This window comes from Lutjanus erythropterus, chromosome 7 (genome assembly GCF_056507025.1).
Source record: "Lutjanus erythropterus isolate fLutEry1 chromosome 7, fLutEry1.hap2, whole genome shotgun sequence".
Classification (NCBI taxonomy): Eukaryota; Metazoa; Chordata; class Actinopteri; order Lutjaniformes; family Lutjanidae; genus Lutjanus; species Lutjanus erythropterus.
Window position 1 is genome coordinate 16,502,637 of NC_139323.1, and position 19,034 is coordinate 16,521,670.

General features: G+C 38.9%; 1 protein-coding gene across 1 annotated transcript; it reads right to left on the bottom strand.

The window, feature by feature from the left end:
• Window positions 1-1,833: 1,833 nt before the first annotated feature.
• On the bottom strand, window positions 1,834-18,348 carry pias4a (protein inhibitor of activated STAT, 4a). Its single transcript, XM_084722949.1, has 11 exons — window positions 18,264-18,348; window positions 15,372-15,753; window positions 15,151-15,235; window positions 15,004-15,045; window positions 13,677-13,767; window positions 12,348-12,476; window positions 10,232-10,337; window positions 9,916-9,989; window positions 9,578-9,738; window positions 8,256-8,407; window positions 1,834-5,393 (listed from the first exon to the last, which is right to left on the bottom strand). Exons 1-11 carry the CDS (start codon window positions 18,288-18,290, stop codon window positions 5,119-5,121), a joined length of 1,524 nt encoding a protein of 507 aa, XP_084579075.1. The 5' UTR covers window positions 18,291-18,348; the 3' UTR covers window positions 1,834-5,118.
• Between the last annotated feature and the right edge of the window lie 686 nt (window positions 18,349-19,034).

The window sequence follows — 19,034 nt, forward strand, 5'->3', positions numbered from 1 at the left end:
GGGACATCTGAATACAAACCATTGTTGATGTTAATACGAATACCTTTCTCCTGCTATGACAAGTTCAAATATCTGCTGTGAAAAAGGAAAAAAAAAATTGTAAAACTGAGCACAGAATTCTTAGTCTGGGAATTTTTCTGTGCCTGTTTTAATACATTCCCGCTGTATGCTTTAGGTCTACAAGCAAAGTTTGAAAAAAAGTATGTTGGCACCTGGCAAAAGGTTAATACATTTCACAAGATATTTGACTAAATACTGAGAACCAATTGTGTGCAGCTTTGTGCAGTCATCCTGCAGCTGATCCAGACTGACTGCAGTGACAGCAAACTATCCTAGTATTTAATGCTACCGCCTTCAATTCAACTCAATAGACTTCATCGGCATGAAATTTGACATGGATTGCCAGAGCACAATAATGATATTGAATTAAAAAATATGCATTGATCATGCAGTTACAGCGTCCGTGGTTCGAGTCCAGTCAGAGACCTTTCGTGTGTGTCTTTCACTTGTCTCTGCAAAAAGTTTGCAAAATCAAGCACATCCAAACATTATATATAGGTGGTGACCAAAACTACAAGTCAGAACCTGAAAAAGAGTCTGTACACTAGATAATGCTTCCATGTATGCAACATCTATCAGTAGAAATTTTCCTTTTACTCATCTGTCTCTCCCCACATGCTGTCACCTCTCTACTGTCTCCGGTCTAATAACATCTAATAACGTCCCAACATTTTACCCAAAGCTGTGGGTCCACTTCACACAAACTGCAACATGAACAAACAACAGATTTTGTATCCTCAATATGTTTTGAATGAGACAAAAAAAGTCTTAAGGAATCGCATGAATGGAAAGTTTTTTTTTGAAAAATTGCTCACGAAAGTCTCCTCTATAACATGTAGAGTTCTAGATATCTGTGTGGTGGCTCAAAGGTAACCACACCATGGTACCACTTTCTTGCTTCCTACAATAATAATTTAACTTGACATGACTATATTAATATACTTGAATACAAAGTAATATAAAGTGGTTCTAATGCACATAAATGTTTGAAGCGATTAACATAGCTTTAAAACAAAAATCTTCTAATATCACTTGAAATACCATTTAGTAAATATATAAATATAATTAAACAAATGTTGGCAATGATGAAAATATTAAGAAATTTAAAATAAAATCAAAATTTAAGTAAAACTTTTCATTTCAAACAAAAAATATACACAGGGTGTCCATAAAGTCTCTTTACAATTTAACAAATTTATTACAAAAGCAAATCAATAGACAAATCTGTGGAAAATATTACAAAATGAAAAGTAGATATTGAAGTTTTTTTTTTGCCTCATTTAATACACCTCTATATGGGCACCATTAGTTGCACAAAGCACATCAAGAAGGTACTACATGTTTGCCTCAACAAACAGTCAGCCTCATCAATGGTGGCAATGGCATCAGTGATCTTTTGCTTCATGTGTGAATCATGAATGTGATTAAAAACTTTGATAACCACTGAGTACATAGAACAAATCTGATTAACATATCTCATCAATTGCTTTTGTAATACATTTTTTAAATTGTAAAGAGACTTTGTGGACGACCTGTAAATTACATATGTATGAGATCAAAACAGTTGAAAGTTTCTGTTGCAATTTGTGTGAGGTCATGTTGTATAGCACCTTAATTAGTATCACTGCTAACATCTGTGTGTGCACCAAAATTTCATGTGAAAACGGCTGCTGTGAAAAAGGTCTATTATAACATGTGATGCATTTGTCCCTGTGGATGCTGTCTGGCTGCTTACATACAGACAATTTTCAAAATAAAACCATGGCAGACACGTTTTTAAGAACTGATTTTAATTAATTCCACACGTCAATAACAGCTGTTAGAATACGATCATTTTAAATTTTACAGTTTTATCCTCAACAGGCATCAAATGTGTCCCCAGATCTGAGAATTTGGTACAGGACATAACAATCTCCACCTTAATAACCAGTCCTCCCAGTCCTCTGTGGCATCAGCTTCAGGTGCTGCTGCCCTCCATAGCTTCTTATTGTCTGTTTGCCTATAGGAACAATTGGAGGCGATTCAAGGCTTAATAAAATATTATTTAAATTTTATTGTCTTTTAATATGAACATATAAAAAAACACAACAAACAAAACATTTACATCATGGATTGTAAGCCTCTGCCCATGCTACCTTATGCATTATTATAAGAAGAAGAGATGCCACTACAAAAAGACCAGACCCTCAGCTCTCTCCAGCCCCCAAACAGCCTGCAAAAGTTAATCTGGCTCAGTTCCACAGAAGCAACCTGCACCACCTCTCATCTTTAACCATAAGGCAAAGAAAAGTTGACCTTCTATACCTATCAACAAATGAACAAAGTCGTTTTTATATGTATAGCAGTTACTTACAAATAACAAATTGCCTAGTTCAAGACAGGTATTAGAGTTCTTTACATTATTTTTGCTTCAAAACACCTCATACAGAAGATCCGTTTCAGGGACAGACTCTGATGTATAACAAGCAAAGTGCCATCAATCAATTTTGTGTGTAGATTATCAAAAAGAATTTCACCAGTATATTGATTTTGTCACGTCAAAGTGTCAAAAGAAGGAGAAAAATGGAAGACCAGATTTGACTCAACCTACTTTTTCAATCATCAACCCATATCAGGATGCACTTGCAAACAGTGAGGCCCCGGATCAATGTGGAAATGTCAATCCTCTGTGCATTCAAGCAAGGTGAAAAGAAAACCTGAATCTGTGCTGATCAAGCCGCAACAAAGGGATGATGAGAGACGAAAACATGCAACGCAGAACTAATCTGAGTCTCTACTTTTTTCTCCAGCCTCAAAGTGTCTCACAGTGGAGCAGGACCGCCACTTTTCTAGTTTCACATTTTCTGATTCCCGTATACGAGGTGGTTGAGGAGAACTGATCACAAAGGTCAAGAATCCTTGATTAATACTCACTACACGGTGGCTTTAAAATAAATAAGCCATAAACTGGGGATGAAATATTGGATGAAAGTGCAAACAGCTCTAGCAACACAGTAACAACTTTTTCTCATCTTCAAATCCTGATGACCTTCCTGCAGATAAAAACCTAAAGCCCAAGGATGCTTATCTGAGGAGCAGCCATCACATACTGACAATACTAGTGCAGGTGCAGAGGAATATTAGTTGTAAGCCTACAGCATGTACCAATTAAAGTCCAATTCTATTCCAACAAATAGATGTGACCTTATCTACATTGAAAGGAGGCCGAGGGGGATTGTTGGTGGGAGCAGCTCTGCTTGTTCCAGACAGGACCATTTGTAATCCAATCAATGACTTAAAGCTTGGTGGGGCTGCACTTATTGACACTTCATTAAGTTTCGTTGTGTCAGACATGTTGAACCCACTGCAGCAAAGTACTCTGAATGGCGCTTTGACCCGGGTTGGATTCATTCAGAGAGAAAAGGAGTGTTCATCAACAGCACAGCCCAGACCAATTATAACTGTAACGTTCAAATCACAGCAGAGGTGTCCTGTATTCAGCAACTACTAGCTCCCATCTGTACAGAACTACACCCAAATATTACATAGATTTATCACTAGCAACTGTTAAGAGAATGTGAAGCAATTAAATAAATATGATACTTGCAGCAAAGGACACCGAGATGTAGGGAAAAAAAGATGACAGCAATTCTGAATCCTATTCTATAACTGTCCTTTACCACAGATGTGTTTCTGCTTGTGTGTCCATTTCTCCTACTGGAAAAAAAAATATCTAAATTAAATAAAACACCTTCTCTCAGACTGGGGTCTCGTCTGCTGGCCAGCGCAGCTAGCCTTAAAACAACAGGCTCTAAACGTCACCACTCAACATGAACAAAAGGCACCAAAATCTTGTAACCACATCCTGTCAGTGAATTCTTAAAACACATCTGCTTTGGCACAGCTGCCATACAGTCATTTTGATGAATTATGCCAATAAATCACCCCTATTAAAAAAAAAAAATCCTGTTACAGTGAGATAACTGCAGTAATGTTGTGCAGAGTGGCACACTTCCACCCACACCTTTCTGCGTCACTGACACCTACAGTTAGCTTCCACAAACTAAGTCGCCCTTCAACAAAGATTTTGCTGCTGCAGAGGGAACAGAGCTGCATGGAACGATGGAATTAAAAAATAAAATAAAACAAACCAAAAAGAAAATTAAAAAAAAAATCTCCAGTGTAAAATTGGCTTCAGAAAGACTCAATTCTTCTGTCCTCTCGCTTTCTAAACTAGTCTCTGGTCAGTCTGCTAAGTTTTTATGACTGAGGTAGGTTCTCTTTATCTAAAGGACAAAATAAAAATGGAAAGCGTCACACATTGAGGCCAGTATTGTGTTCTGCCCTTTCATAATTAAAAGGATAAATTCCTGAAAAAACCCTTTCAAGCATTGAATTCATTCTCTGAACAAAGAAATATTAACACAATGGGAGAGGTTTTAAATTTGCATCACACTCCAGATATATCTCTGCCTTCCTTGTCCTCCCCCAAAATCATTCATGCTCTTTCTTGTTAGTTGTTTTTGACCTTTTTACCAAAAACTACTGAGGAGCCTCCATTTTCAATTTGCCTGTTCATCACAAATGTGACAAAAATCAGAGACGCAAACATTGAACGCCCATGGCTAAAAGAGCCTGTAATTCCAAGTCAAATACAAAGAGAGATGCGGTGGTAGAGAGGGAATAGTCTGGAGAAAGAGAGAGGAGGAAAGGAGGATGGTGGAGGTGGTGGTGTTGGGGTGCTCGATCCAGTCAGTCTCTTCAGTAGAGGCAGGACGGTACAGATATTCACTGCAAGGTGACGATTGGCCAAAAAAGAGTTAGAGTTGCTTCCAGTGGTGTACAGTACATCGAGGAATCCTAGCCACTCTAAATTGAGGATTCGTTAACAGTGCATGTTTGAGTGTGTGACTGTTTTGTCTGGAGAGAAACCAGAGCGGCTGAAAGGCTCTGCCGTTCGGGCATAAGGGAGGGTTGTTGCATCTAGTGGATTACTGTGTTCCTGTCCTCGAGTTTTTTAGCCCCCTGCCTCTCTGTCTCTGTGTGTGTGTCAGTCTGTGAGGGGACAGAGCTGCAGGGTCAGTAGGCAGTGACCAGGTCCTTGTCGTAGTTGTATCGGCCCCTCTTCGGGGCGGGACTGTCAGCGCTGTCCTCAGTGTCCTCACTATCTCCTCCTGCCCCGCCCCCTTCCTCCTCAGAGGAGGAGTCAAGAGTCAGATCTACCACTGCACCTCCGCCCGGTGCCACAGCAGGGCCTCCCGTGACTCCTGTCATCCCAACAGAACCACTTCCAGATTTGCCCGTCAGACTGGTGCTGCTGTGGGCCGGTGAGTGACCGTTTGCTTCAGGAATGCCTGCAGACATAGAGGCCATTTTAAAATGGATTACAAAAAAGATTCATACCAAAGTTATTATGGTTAACTAAAACCTGAAACAATATTATGGACTCTCAAAACAAACTAAAATGAGATAAAAATATTCAGGAAATGTCTTTAATTTTTGTCTTTGTCAGTTTTGTCAAATTTGCCAATACAAAAGAGGACTGAAGACGCAGTGGCGCAAACTAGGATGGTCTAGGATGAAAAAAAAAAACACCTAATGAAAAGTATAATTACTAGGGGTATAACGATTTGCTCATACATCGGACTTAAATGTGTAAGATAGGAGTGCATCACTTCAAACGGCCTGTATCAGAAAAAAGCTGAACATGATTCAGAAAACAAATGGATGCAGCGTATCGATACATCTCATTAGGATGCGCATGTGTTTCATTTTTGGCATTAGGGAGCTGCCACTGTAACTTTCCTTCATTTTCTCCCTTGTCCTGCCTCTGACTGCACCGCTCTCACTGAACGCCTGCTGCCTTGCTCACATAAAACAAGTGCTCCCTCCTCCCCCTCCTGTATCTCCTCTTCATTTACTCAAACAGGCCATGCTAAAAACAGCAACAGAAGTGACACTGTACCACGTTGCACCAACAAACTTTTTGGGTTTTATAAGAAAGATGAGGAACACTGCTGCAAATCATTTATGCAAAACGTGTCTGACAGCAGAGTACAGAACCACAAGTCTGACCCAAAGAGACGTCATGTTACTGGGAGAGCAGGTAACACAGAGCATCACTGTTCCTCCACACTAATCAAAACTACAGCACTCTTTATATTAAACAGAGCAGCAGATTATCTAACGACAAAAATACTAATATTTTAAACAGTTTTAAAGTTTGTTCACAGATTCTTATTTAGGCTACAGTGTCATTTACACACAAGACTCATAATACTCATAATAACTTCAATTTCTTCTCTCTGTCTCTCCTGTTGCTATATTTAGTAAAATTATCAGGATTTCTTTTTGCAACTAATAGCATTCTACAAATGTAGCATTATTTGAATCAAAATTTAAAGATTCACACATGGCATTGTCTTGTATTGCATCATATTGTATCGAAACAAATTGTTGGCAATTTAAACATTTCTTAGATATATAGTATTGTTGAACATTCTCAGTCAGTGAGATACACACCCCTAATAATTACCCTAAGCTATTTACATGGTTAAAGATAATTAATATGCCATTAATATTTCTGATTACATGCAGCTATGCATACTACAATTATGGAAAAGAAAAAAGGTTGGAGCAACTTGAGCCATCATAGATTTGTTTGTCCTGTTTCATTTGTACAATCATCATCTTGAAACCACCAGCATTGTGATATTAGCACATATACAAAAACCTGTTGATATCCAAGGCTTTCATAGGTGCGTTTCTCCTCCCAACCAGAAATGGGTTTTTTTCTTTTGTTCATGCACCTGTACCCCAGCCTTGAAACTGTTATCTTGTTGGTTCTTTTATAACGCACAAAGCTGACTAGGGCTGAAACGATTCCTCGAATAATTCGAGTAACTCGATTACAAAAAATGATTGAGGAATTTTCTCTGCCTCGAGGAATCGTTTAATTTTGCCAGCTCAAAGCATGGTATTTTGCCCGGACTACTTTTAATGCGGCACAACGCGCTGACGTCACGCACGTAAAAGAAGAAGAAAGAGGCGGCGGATATGTTCGGTTTTAACCATGGATGTAGAGGTTACGACGAAGAAGGCGACGAAAGCGAAGAGAAAGGCACAAAGAAAAGGCAGAAAATGTCAAAAGTGTGGGAGCATTTCAAGCTGGACACGTTGCGCTAAATAATTAGATTAATGTTACTGTACCTTGCTAACATAACGTTAGCCCTGCGGAGAACTAGGTTTCTATTAATTATGACTACTGTCGATGCGTGGCTAACGTGCCTTTCATACAGGCTTTATTTAATCTGTAAAAACACAGCGCTGTAGAGTGATGAGGGTGAAAAATAAAAACATAATAAAGCTAACTGGGTAGTTGTCAATTTTAGCTCAGTAGTCATTGATGGATAAAACATCAAGTAGCACTGGTGCCTAATGTGCTCCAATACAGCAGGTATCATAATTTTATTTTGAACACTGCAAAAACTCAAAATCTTATCAAGACTTTAACTTAAAACTTAACTAGAACTTAAAACGTGCTTGACACAAATGAAAGTTCAATTGAAACACGTGGGAAAAACACCTAACCTTTGAAGTGATGTGTGTTATCAGGTGTAATGACATTTTTAGGTTAGAAATAAGAAAATTTCTTGGTAAGATCCTTAGTTTTTTGAGTGAAGGCAGTGAATTTGGTCAGCTGGTGTAAGTTCAGGGTTTTTAAACAATGTGCATCTAAAAATAAAGACATTGATTGTCTAAAAAAGGAAACCAATGGTTCATTATTAGGTGAAATGTCTTATTTTCTCATGTATATTTATAATTGCTCTTTAACTAAACAAAAATATGTTTTATCCAATTACTCGATTAATCGATGTAATTTTCAGTAGAATACTCAATTACTAAAATATTCGATAGCTGCAGCCCTAAAGCTGACTATAAACAGACAAGAAGATGTGTGTCACTGTGGTAAAATCCCCAACTGAGATGTGTATTTTGAATGTGCTGTACACATGTATAAAGAATGCTCCTAAAACCTGATTAATATCTGCATATTTCTTAACAAGAAAACGCTGTGTTCAGAATAAGGCCTAATCCAGAATATGCTGTTTACATGACCTGCACCAAATCCAGAATAGTCATATTCTGAATGTTAGTGAGCGATTAGTGCGCATGTAACATACTCACTAATGACAACAGGTTAAATTGACACTTACATATATCAACAACAGGATACTCTGGTGTGTTGCTGCGTTCTCGTTCCCTGTCTCTCTCCTTGTCATCTCTGATGGGTCGCCAGGAGCCATCGGTTAAGTACTCAATCTCCTCGATGTCCTCACTCGTCTCTTTCAGAATCTCAGATAGCAGCCTGAAACAGACACTGCTGGTTAGAGTCACCGCAAAACACACTTCACACATCAGAAAAGGAACAGAGCCCTCAGCTCCTAATCAACTAAATTGCACGAGCTTTGCAGAGGTCTGCATGGGCTGAGTTTTTGTCCTTTCTTGTTGCAGTGTGCAGCTCATGTCTGTCATTCTGGACCCCCTTTGTACTGTGCCACCATGTTGACTATATCTCTATAATCTGTACCATTTTCACTAAACAGCAAGATATTATTCAAGTTACTCTCCAAGAAAAAATTCAACAAAAATAAGCTTGAATCTTGGCTTTTCCTTCTCAAACTGAAAATTGCTTTAATTATGTGAATCTACAAGCTTGACAACATTTAGTAATTGTTGTTGAAAGTGATATCTGAAATGATCAGTTAAGGAAGGGACTTTGACACAAGTTAAATTTGAGGAATGCAAATGTACCTCAAAGCCAAACTGTAAAACAATGTCTCACTATTTGTAAGAGTAAGGGAGTGCCTATGAGAGTTGCTAAGAATTTGCAGGAAATTACACGCCCAAATGGTTGTGGATGAAAATATCTTATGAATTTGTTTGATAAAATGGACTGCAGGCTCATCTGTGTTTGTCCTGTTGCATAAAGAATTCGCAACTCTGTTGGTGATGAAATACCAGAAAGAAAAGACAAAATGTGTTCAAACGTAGTCCTCATTAATAGAAACATTGCTGACAGTGTCAACAAATGACAGTAGGCATCTTGAGAGTCACTTGGAGCAATGAGTACTTTGTGTCGAGTCCTCATGTCCCACAATTACATGGTTCTCTAAATTACAGCCACGTTACATCAATTAGATCACAGAGTCAACAAACAAGCCAATTTACAGGATCAAAAATGTTGGAATACAACCTGACAGCAGGTTTAGAAGTACCAAACACAACACCCTCTCATGCCATGCAACACATTCAAAGCTTTTGCAATGAAAACACTGTTGGTTGGTGCAAGGTTCAACTTGTATCAAGTGTCCTTAAAATGCCCCAACATCTCCGCAGCTTGAATAATTTCACCCAAGCTGGCTTCAACACACAGATAGATAGAATTACACAAAGTGTATATTTTCAATATTTATTGAGAGTAAGATGGTGCTGCAGGGCTGAGACAAGCCAGAGCATGCTTCTGTCTCCTGCTTACCCATCGATGGTGAGCAGCTCAAATGGAGCAGGCTTGTCACAGACGGGGCAAGTCCACGTGGGCTTCTTCTCATTCATCTGCAGGAAGAAGACTGCGTCGAAACACTGAAGGTGGGCGCAAGTTAAAACTCGACATGGCACACCGAGCCGCATCTTCACCAACTGAGATAACAGAGAGGGAGAAGAAAAGGCATGTTATTAAGGTTCATAGCAGGACAAATATTTGTGGAATTTGCCTTATATACTGCAGAACAACTAAAGCAATGAAACATGTAAGACAGTGAAGTCTGACCTATCCACTTCTAAACATGTTGGGTATTATCCTGAAGGTGTACTCACTGGACAGATGAGAGAAACTCGCAGGCCTGTGGTTGCAATTTCACTTTCTGGATCAAATCGTAGTTTGTCTTGAACTAAAGATAAAATATACACAAAATATGATGAAGTATCTTAAAAATTTGTAAGACAATCTTGTAAAATGTAAAATTAAAACGACTATCTAATCCTACCAAAACAGCATCAGCAAAAAGTTTGAGTTAGTGACCACTAGAGGCTAAACTGAAGCGATAGTGTGCAGTGTGGATTCCACTGGAAATGCCTCAAAGCATTTGGGTAAAAAATTAAAATAAAATAAGAGCATATAAGTAACACTTACTGCGTTCACGACAGCGTTCTGCACTCTCAACAGAGCAGAGTTTGAGTTGGCTGAAGAGATCTGCTGCAGTGAAAACCCTCACTAAACACACTGCCACAGAGTACCGCTGAAAACACAAACATTCACAGATTGTGAGCACTTATTTCAAAAGGCTACCAATCTAAAATGGAGCATAAACACAAAGTGAACCTCACTTAGACACAATTTATCACACACACACACACACACACACACACACACACACACACATATACATACGCACACACATGTATAAGAGAAACTGACTCGACCAAACTACCCTCTGGAATCCTTCAGATTACATTTACTATGCAAGACATCCTCTTACATTTTATGGGTCAATTACAAAAGTCACACATCTTGTAAAAACACAGCAAATTCTCTCTATTAAAGAATCTCCTGGATCTTTGTTATAATTCCCTTATGACAGGGAGGGCATTAAAAAAGGTTTTAGACTTTGGTGCAAATATTTCTCCACACTTAAAATCTTAGATTTTGATGGACTGAAATACCCACAATCCCCACTTGTGTGCTAACCACAAGGTTATGGACTTGCATTGATCAAGTATGCTGAGCAATCAATTCTTTATTCATACAGATCACTTCAAACAAACCAAGAAGTTGTTGGTCTCTAAATCAGAAACATTTCTCAGGTGCATACACTAAAGTAAAGTATTGATGTTGCTTAAAACAGCAGTAAAACTGTTTTTTGATCACTCTGGATAAAATGAGGCTGTTGAAATGCTATTGAAACCTTATTGTCAGAACAAATTTGCAACGACACTCCTCTGTCTCCATGTACATTATACTAAACAAAATAGAGCTGTCAGGTAAGTTTAATGCTGCCTTACTGAAGTTTACTGCAATTATGACATCCTGAAAACACTACTGACACTAGGGATGTTCCTGGCGACTAATTTCCCTGGCAATTAAATAAAAAATTTTAATGTAGACTAGTCAACTAGTAGGGATGTCCCGATCTGATCATGTGATTTTCAAATGATCGGAATCGGGTGGAAATTATCGGATTTAACCTTAGAAAACAACAAGCATGGCCATGTTCACGTTTTAAATTCATCCTGAGGTACCCAGAGATTGTCAAATGGAATGACAATGGTTTAGATTTAATTTTAGTAAGTTCCACAACATCAATATTCATTGTTGCACAGTCACTAAATGCTTCACCTTTTCGGACCGAAGAGGATGATAGTGTCTGCGGGCCAAGTACTCAGAGCTGACATTAGCTGCCAGCCTGCCACACAATGTGGCTAACGTTAGCAGTGCTAACAGCAGCAGCTGCTCCACTTGCAGGTTTATGTCCGTGTTTGTGCTTAATGTGAGCACGTTTCTCCAGTCAAGTGAATATATATCAGCTTATTCTGTCACAGTCTACATTCAACATTATTTACATTTTCTATATTAAAACACTGTCAAACTGCACCAGTTTTACAAGCTGTCATCCAACTTTGCTGATATAAACATCCGGGATTGCCTAGGCAATCAGGGCATTCACGCTGGGTGAGAGGGGCTACTGGCTGACAGTGCTGCAGCCATGACTAGTGGCTTAGAGGCAACAGATAACTGGCATCGTGCATGAACGAAATATTAATAAATAGTTTAAACAACGAATATTTCTGCTGCCGACCAGCGAGGGTGGTGACGTTGAATAGTATAGTCGACTGATCATGCGCATCCCTAATTGACACAACATGAAAACTGCATACATGAACTTGTTTCTTATGATTTTTCTGGTGTTTACTTGCAGCTTTCGCAGTGCTCACACACAAGAGCACAGAGCAGAGGGTGTCCACAGGATAAGAGAGTTTTCATTAGCCTTCTAGCTGTTTATGTGGATCAAAATTGTGGACACAACAGTCAAGAAGATAGTTCAAGTAGTTCAGCTCTTGGCCCTCAGGAGCTTTATTTCCCAGTTATACCATGCCCAAGTGAGTGGGACCCATGACACGCAAGAACCACAAGTCTCAGCATGCACTGTTTCATCAAGGAATCTGCCAGGAGGAGCTGCACAGATCAGCTGAGTGCTGAGACAAAGACCCTGAGCTACATCAAAAGATGAGATTCAGCATCAGACACTGACCTTGCCAAAGTTTCCCCAGGTGATGGTGACTCTGTTGGTGGCGTTGGAGAGATGCAACCAGGGAGTGATGTTTACAGGACGACAAGGACGACGAGGTTCAACGCCAGGTTTATTCGAGGGGTAATAACCCTGTAAACACAGACACACACAAATGCAAAAGAATTCTATAACTTATCCAATACATAATGTAATGCAATTTGTTTTTTGAGTAATTTGTTGAAATGACAAGGATCAGACTTCGCTCTGAAGGGCTTAGAGTTTAAAAGCCTAGTTAATTCTTAGGCTCTTTGTTGTGATAGTTGTGCAGTCACTTTTTAAACTATGAGACAGAGCAAGGTGTACATAGATGCTAAATTACAGTCACACTGATAGTGTGATTCTATTCTGCTGTGTATGTGCTTATGTGCGTTATTTATGTATATTTAAGATAGGAGTCAGATCTAACTTTTGGCCTAGCCAATTATTAGATCCAAAGTTGATGTCACTATAATGTGGTCCTTGTAGTCTTAAATTTAAATAATGACACACTGGCTGCAAGTAATATTTTGATATCTGTAATCATGCCATGTTTGGGTGATATATTACAAAACCAATAATAGTGACAAGACAATTTATTTCTTATCTGTGTTTTGATATTATCTTCTAAGTAACGTGGCTGAACTGTACAACAACAGAAAATGAAAAAGATCAGCTCATAAATTATCACACCATCTCAGACAGTTTTATTATCTGTCACTATTACTACATTTGATTTGAAGCTTGAACATTCAAGATTGGAGTCGGGTTGTCAACAGCAACCCTTTAAAAGCAAAAAAGCTACCAAATTCCAGCTTTTGTTTTCACAACACTGATTTCTGCCTGTTGTCTTTCTAGTATGACTTTGCTACATTGTTGTGTTCATGAGATGTGTAGTCACAAATGCTCATCTTAGATGTTTAAGCTTCCCACCAGCACATGAATACATGGCACGACAACAGTTTGTAAACCACACAGAGATTGCCAGCAGAAAAGTTTCCTACTTAAGTCTTGCCAGTGAGTTGATGCCTAATCCACACTGTGCCTGTACCTGGAAATTATTTATTCTAATTTCATTTAACATCCACCTCCATTAGGTTGGCTTATCCATTACTACTATATGTTATGACACTAGTTTGGCCGTTTGGCAATAATTCTGCTCAAACTCAAACCAGTGACTCACTGACTGAATTCGAAACCAAAAGGCTTACAGTAATGATTGAGGAAAGTCTGATACACATGCAGAAACAGCTCAGCTGCAGTCATCTTTGTGTCTGAAGGTGTGGCTTGTCTCCGTGTATTGAAGCAACTCACCGGCACATGACAGTAGGACTGGTTAACTTTGACAGCAATGTTGGGAGGATACTGGTCCTCCTGAACACCAATGGAGTCTGTGTAACAGATTCTGCAAAGGAGGGTGATTCAAGACAAAATGTTAGCATCATAAGAATGTCTGACAGTTCAGCCAATCAGCATGTGGGCAAATCCGAGTTGTTTCTCAAAGCAGATCTTCAAGACAGACTGTTCGGATTATTCGCCAGTGATCAGTTTTGATCTGAGTGTCTATACATTGTGTTGTTTCATGCCCCCCCCCCTTTTTAAACTGTTGAGAGATTCTTAATATAAAAGTTTCTGTGTGTGCATCAGTACTTTTTGAACATTTACAGCAATTTTAACAAAACAACAATATAATGATAAATGTGATATTTTGGTCACTAAAATCATGATATGACATTTTCATACTGTTTCATTTCTAGCATGGATTCTGTTCAGCCACTCTGATGCACTTCTGACACTCTGACTTTGACGTTCATGTCGTATGTCATGTTGTGACTGATGGTGAAAGACACTTTGAAATCCAATTTGAGCATCCAGAGCGTCCAGATTGAGATGCATCTGAAGAAATCTGAGTGCAATTACATTTTAAACCACCTCCAAATGTGGCTTGGATTTGATTTGCAAAAAATTCATTTTGTGTGTTTTTCCCCTGTCGAGATTTTCTAAAAATCAATCTGCATATAATTGGATATGCCAAAAAATGGATTTAGGCTGGCAGTCTGAAGAGGGCATGAGTGCTTCAAAACCTGACTGTTCAGATAAATAAATCAGATACTTCATTTTAAAAGTAAATTATGGGAGAAATTAAAATACTATTTGAATGTGCATGCTAAAACTATTTTCCAGTTTTTCCTTCAGATCCACAGGACAGTGACTAGGGCTGTGTATTGGCAAGAATCTGACAATATGCTACATATCAACATACAGGGCTTACAAATCAATATATTGTGATGCTGCAAGCAAAGTGATTTATTGCTTTTTTTAAATCCAATTTAAGGAACACACATAAAATCTGAGTTAAAGATTTACTTTTTCTGCAATCAGATCAGTTTAGATGGATAACAACACTGTTATCTTGTGTCGGGGGGTTAAAGAAAATGAACTACTGCCATGAAACTGAATCATATCGGCATACAGTAATTTTGCAAATACAGTCTCACAAAACGTAACACTGCAATACTCAAGTATATCAATATTTTCTTACACTTCTAACGGTGACGGGTAGAAACATGCCATTCAAGGCAAATAAAATGCAAAACATCTATTAAGTTTAGTAGGAACCTATTTATTAGTTGGAACTTACCTAAGAACAACTTGGATTGATCTGATTCCTGGACGAAGCTCACTGATAAAGTAAAAAGACCACAAATTAGAAAGATTAGTTACAGAGTATGGAAATTAAAAAATGTTAATCATGCAGGTCTGGGGAGAAATCTTTGAATTTTCTTACCTTGCATTTCTGATCTGGTCTGCTTGGTTCGGTGTTAACTCAAATATGCATTGACTGTCCTGCAGTTTCTCACTGTTCTGGGCAACTGTGAATATGTATAGTGAAAACCCATCACTAAAACAGTACAGACTGTCGTTGAATTATTTATGGTGTCAGACATGATATTTCTACAAACCAAATCAATTAAATTGGATGAAGTCAAAACAATCATATACACTCACTTAGCTCTGTTGGTGGCAACAGTGTCTCCAAGGTTTGGTAGAAGGGCAGTGGCAACAGCTTGACGTCTGGTGCAGGTGTGGGGTGCGGTTTGGAAATGCCGTTGAGGTAGTCTGCGCCCTGAGAGGTGGCAGTGGGAGAGGAGCTGAGGGATGAGTACGCAACTGAGACGCCCTCTGGACGCCGTGCTGCAAGCCAGCCAGGTGTTTTCGGGAAGCGCGACTCATAGAGCTGTCTGACGTTCTTGAGAAGCTCCGGGCTGTATTCGGTCTGCACTAGCCTCAGCGCACGCCCCACCAGGTCCTGTTTCAGCCCACTTTTGCTGCGACCCATTGAGGCTAGCAGCGTCTGCAGGTCTGAGACCCGGAAACTTTTGACCATGTTCTAAATTGAGGACAAAACAAAATGATGAGAAACATAATATAGGGACAGTGAAGTCTGTAAATAGGAAAAGTCTGACTAACAATGTCGTTAAGTGTTTATGACTTTGAATTTTGTCTACTTCTGATCTTTTAAAGGGCCTAACAACAATTGTTGGAACTTTTTCTTTTTAAAAAGGTATTCACAGTCTGATTTTCTAAGGAATCACTTGCTGTAAGATAAAAAAATACTATTTAACTTTGTGACCCAAGATGGAAAAAAGTCCTATCCATTATGTGACTCTGTGAATTTCTCCAGTGAATGCATCGACTTCCTAAACATGCTCATCAAAATGAATGCAACAATTCAAATCCTAAATACTAAGCTTGCCCATGACAGACTGTACACAATCATTTACAACTTTTATATAAAGCATTTACAATGATATAGCGGTGCCTTAACCTATTTGATTCCTGCTAAAATTAGCTTCTGTCCTTGGTCACTTTAATCCTACAGAGGCTTGAACCTGCCTTGTAATTAGCCAGATATATAAGAAGTCACACTGCTGCTCTTCATCCCAACCGCCTGCATTATGGTCTAGTCATTTTCAACAACTCATCCTTATACAAATTGTGGTACCATTAAACAAACTCCATAAAAATAATCTGCAACAGTGGTTAAAATGTATACCTTTCATTGTATTATATACACTCAACAAAGTCATGTAGGGCAAGGCACACAGAAACAACATTCTGACACCATGAACTATGTTCAGCTTAAAAATTCAAAGCAGGGATGCATGATATGGCTTTTTTCAGCCAATCCAATTATTACTTTCTCATGGCAGATACCAAGAAGCCAACAGATAATTATACATTTTTGTATTTTAAAAAGAACTTCATATATTTGGTAATGAATGCAAACCTGAGGCTAAGAAAGGCTCAGATGTTGTGAGCAAAGATGGACGATTTAATATTCCATTGCAGAACCAAATCTGGCCAACATCACTATTACAAAAAACCAAAGAACAGCTGACTCTTCAAATGTTCATTTAGTTTTTCTTAAAAAGTACATAAAAAAAACTTCACAACCATGTTTTAGATTTTACATAATATTTAGCCTAAGAATTCAAATTAAATACTTTGACATAATCTGCCAAATTAGATTATGTAAAATACTGATACAGACAGATATAACTGTGATACGCCGATATCTGCAAATGATTTCTTGGCCCTGAGCTTTATTGTGCATCCCAGATTTAAAGAAAAAGGAGTCACAAAAAGCTTAAACATAAAATTTAAGAATGTGTGTAAAACCTATAGTTTGGATCTTTATTTAAAAGGAGACGTACAGTTTGCCTCGTACATTGTTGACATGTTTACCAAAATCTGTTTATAGCTCAGTGGGGTACAAAACAACTTAAATGTTAAACTAACAAACTACTGCAAAATGCAGTATGTCGCATTACTAATGAACAGCATGTTTATAAATTAATCTCGATGATTAACTGTTGAATTTCGTTTTCACTGACTGCCGATGGTTGACGAGTGAGCTCATTTGTCCTGCAGTGACATCCTACTTCTGAGCGGAAGACAAACCATAACAAACACATTTGTTTACTCTTGAACACATGAAATGCAGTCAGCGCAAATAAATGCTAATTTAAGAACGCCATAATGGATACACATTTCGATTAGCTGCACTAAACTTTAACACAATACTTACAGAATACTGTAAGTGAAATTGGTTATTACAGGGCCGACGAAACCTACAGGCTGCATGAAGACGTTTATTTATTTAATAGGTAGCACCAACACAGACCATGCGAATCTGACCGTGGTATAAATCACGGAGTGTTGTTGGAAAAGCCTGAGCCGACTAGCATGCTTCAGCTTTGTCTGACATTGTTATGTTGAACATCAGTGGCACAACTGCTTTGTATCTATATTAAATTTTCACAATAACGCGCCTGCCCATTGAGCTTCAAATCGAAATGTGCAAATGCAGCGATTAACTCTGTAATGTTGCAGTTTCTTCAGCCTCACTTGAACATTTCCAGTGTAGCTGGCGCTAATCGGGTGGCTAGCGTCTACACAGACTGGTCTGTCGGTATTCAATCATGGCAACTGGACATTTTGACAGGTGCACAGCTCCATAAACTGACCGGCTAACTACATACAGACATCACTGTAAGCCATATAACGACAAATAGTAATACGCCGGGGAGCATGCTAGCAGCAAACCGCCAACTGTTTTTATGGTCACATCATTCATTTTCGGTGTCTTCCTTCAGAGCCAGCGTGATGCTAGCTAAACCAACGCACTTGCCTGGTTAACGTTACTTAGCAGGCTAGCAACGTTAGCTGCGAAGGCTAGTTCGTTTCGTCGTGAATGTGATACGGCACATTTGTTAAATTACAAACTCTTCACTATATTCACACAAAGCCCCCAGTTTCCCCACGACTGGGCTGAGTTTCAAATCACACTCCCGCGCCCGTCTCCCATGAAACCAAAGCTAGCAAAGCACTACTTGCCATCGCTTCCACCAGTTCGGCCGCCATCTTCGTGCAGCAGTACCGCGAGAGTCAGAGACGACGGCTAGTCTTTCGCCAATGAAACACAGAACCTACTTTGATTGAAAGCTGCCGTAAGCCAACCAGAGCACAGTTTTAACCAGCGCCTGAAGCGCTGCATATGAAATAGGCGGGACCACAGTTTTTTAAAGTTACAGTGCAACTTTTTCAAAACACTAAGAGACAGGTCTGATTTCCAAAATAGGCCTCAGTGTCCATAAATAATACCACGTGTGGAAGTATTTTGATGCCCGTGATTATTTGGTTTTATAGTATTGAGTTATTGTCCATGAGTGTCTTAAAAAGTGTGTAAATTCAACGTGGATGTAAAGCATGGGACGTCAAGTGGACCGGGTCGCATGGTGTGTTCACGTCCCGTCCGTGCAAAATATTCCGTTTCGGGTTCTGCGTCCAGCCGTGAGAAGTGGAGTTAATGCTTTGTCTAAGGTATCCTCATAATTTAATTAAACCGAGTAATTAACCAAATACACCCACACGTCAAAGTAATTTCCAGTCGTATCCTGTCCTAAACACACATACCATGTTGTGTCACACTTTGAGCAAAATGGAAATAAGCATGGTAAGGGCACATTTATACTCCCTGTGGTGATCCAGCCCTGCTTTTCCAAAAGCTCCTCATATGTGGCAAAGAATAGCCTCATGGAAACACAAAAATCAATTGAAGGAATTGCAGTATCATGTAATAACATTGTGTGTTTTGTTTTGGCTTTA

Coding starts and splice junctions, on each gene's coding strand:
- pias4a (XM_084722949.1), bottom strand. CDS start 18,290: ATGGCGGCCGAACTGGTGGAAGCGATG. Junction 13,768..15,003: donor TCAATCCAAGTTGTTCTTAG/GTAAGTTCCAAC, acceptor CCTCCTTTGCAG/AATCTGTTACACAGACTCCA. Junction 12,477..13,676: donor AGTCCTACTGTCATGTGCCG/GTGAGTTGCTTC, acceptor CTGTGTTTACAG/GGTTATTACCCCTCGAATAA.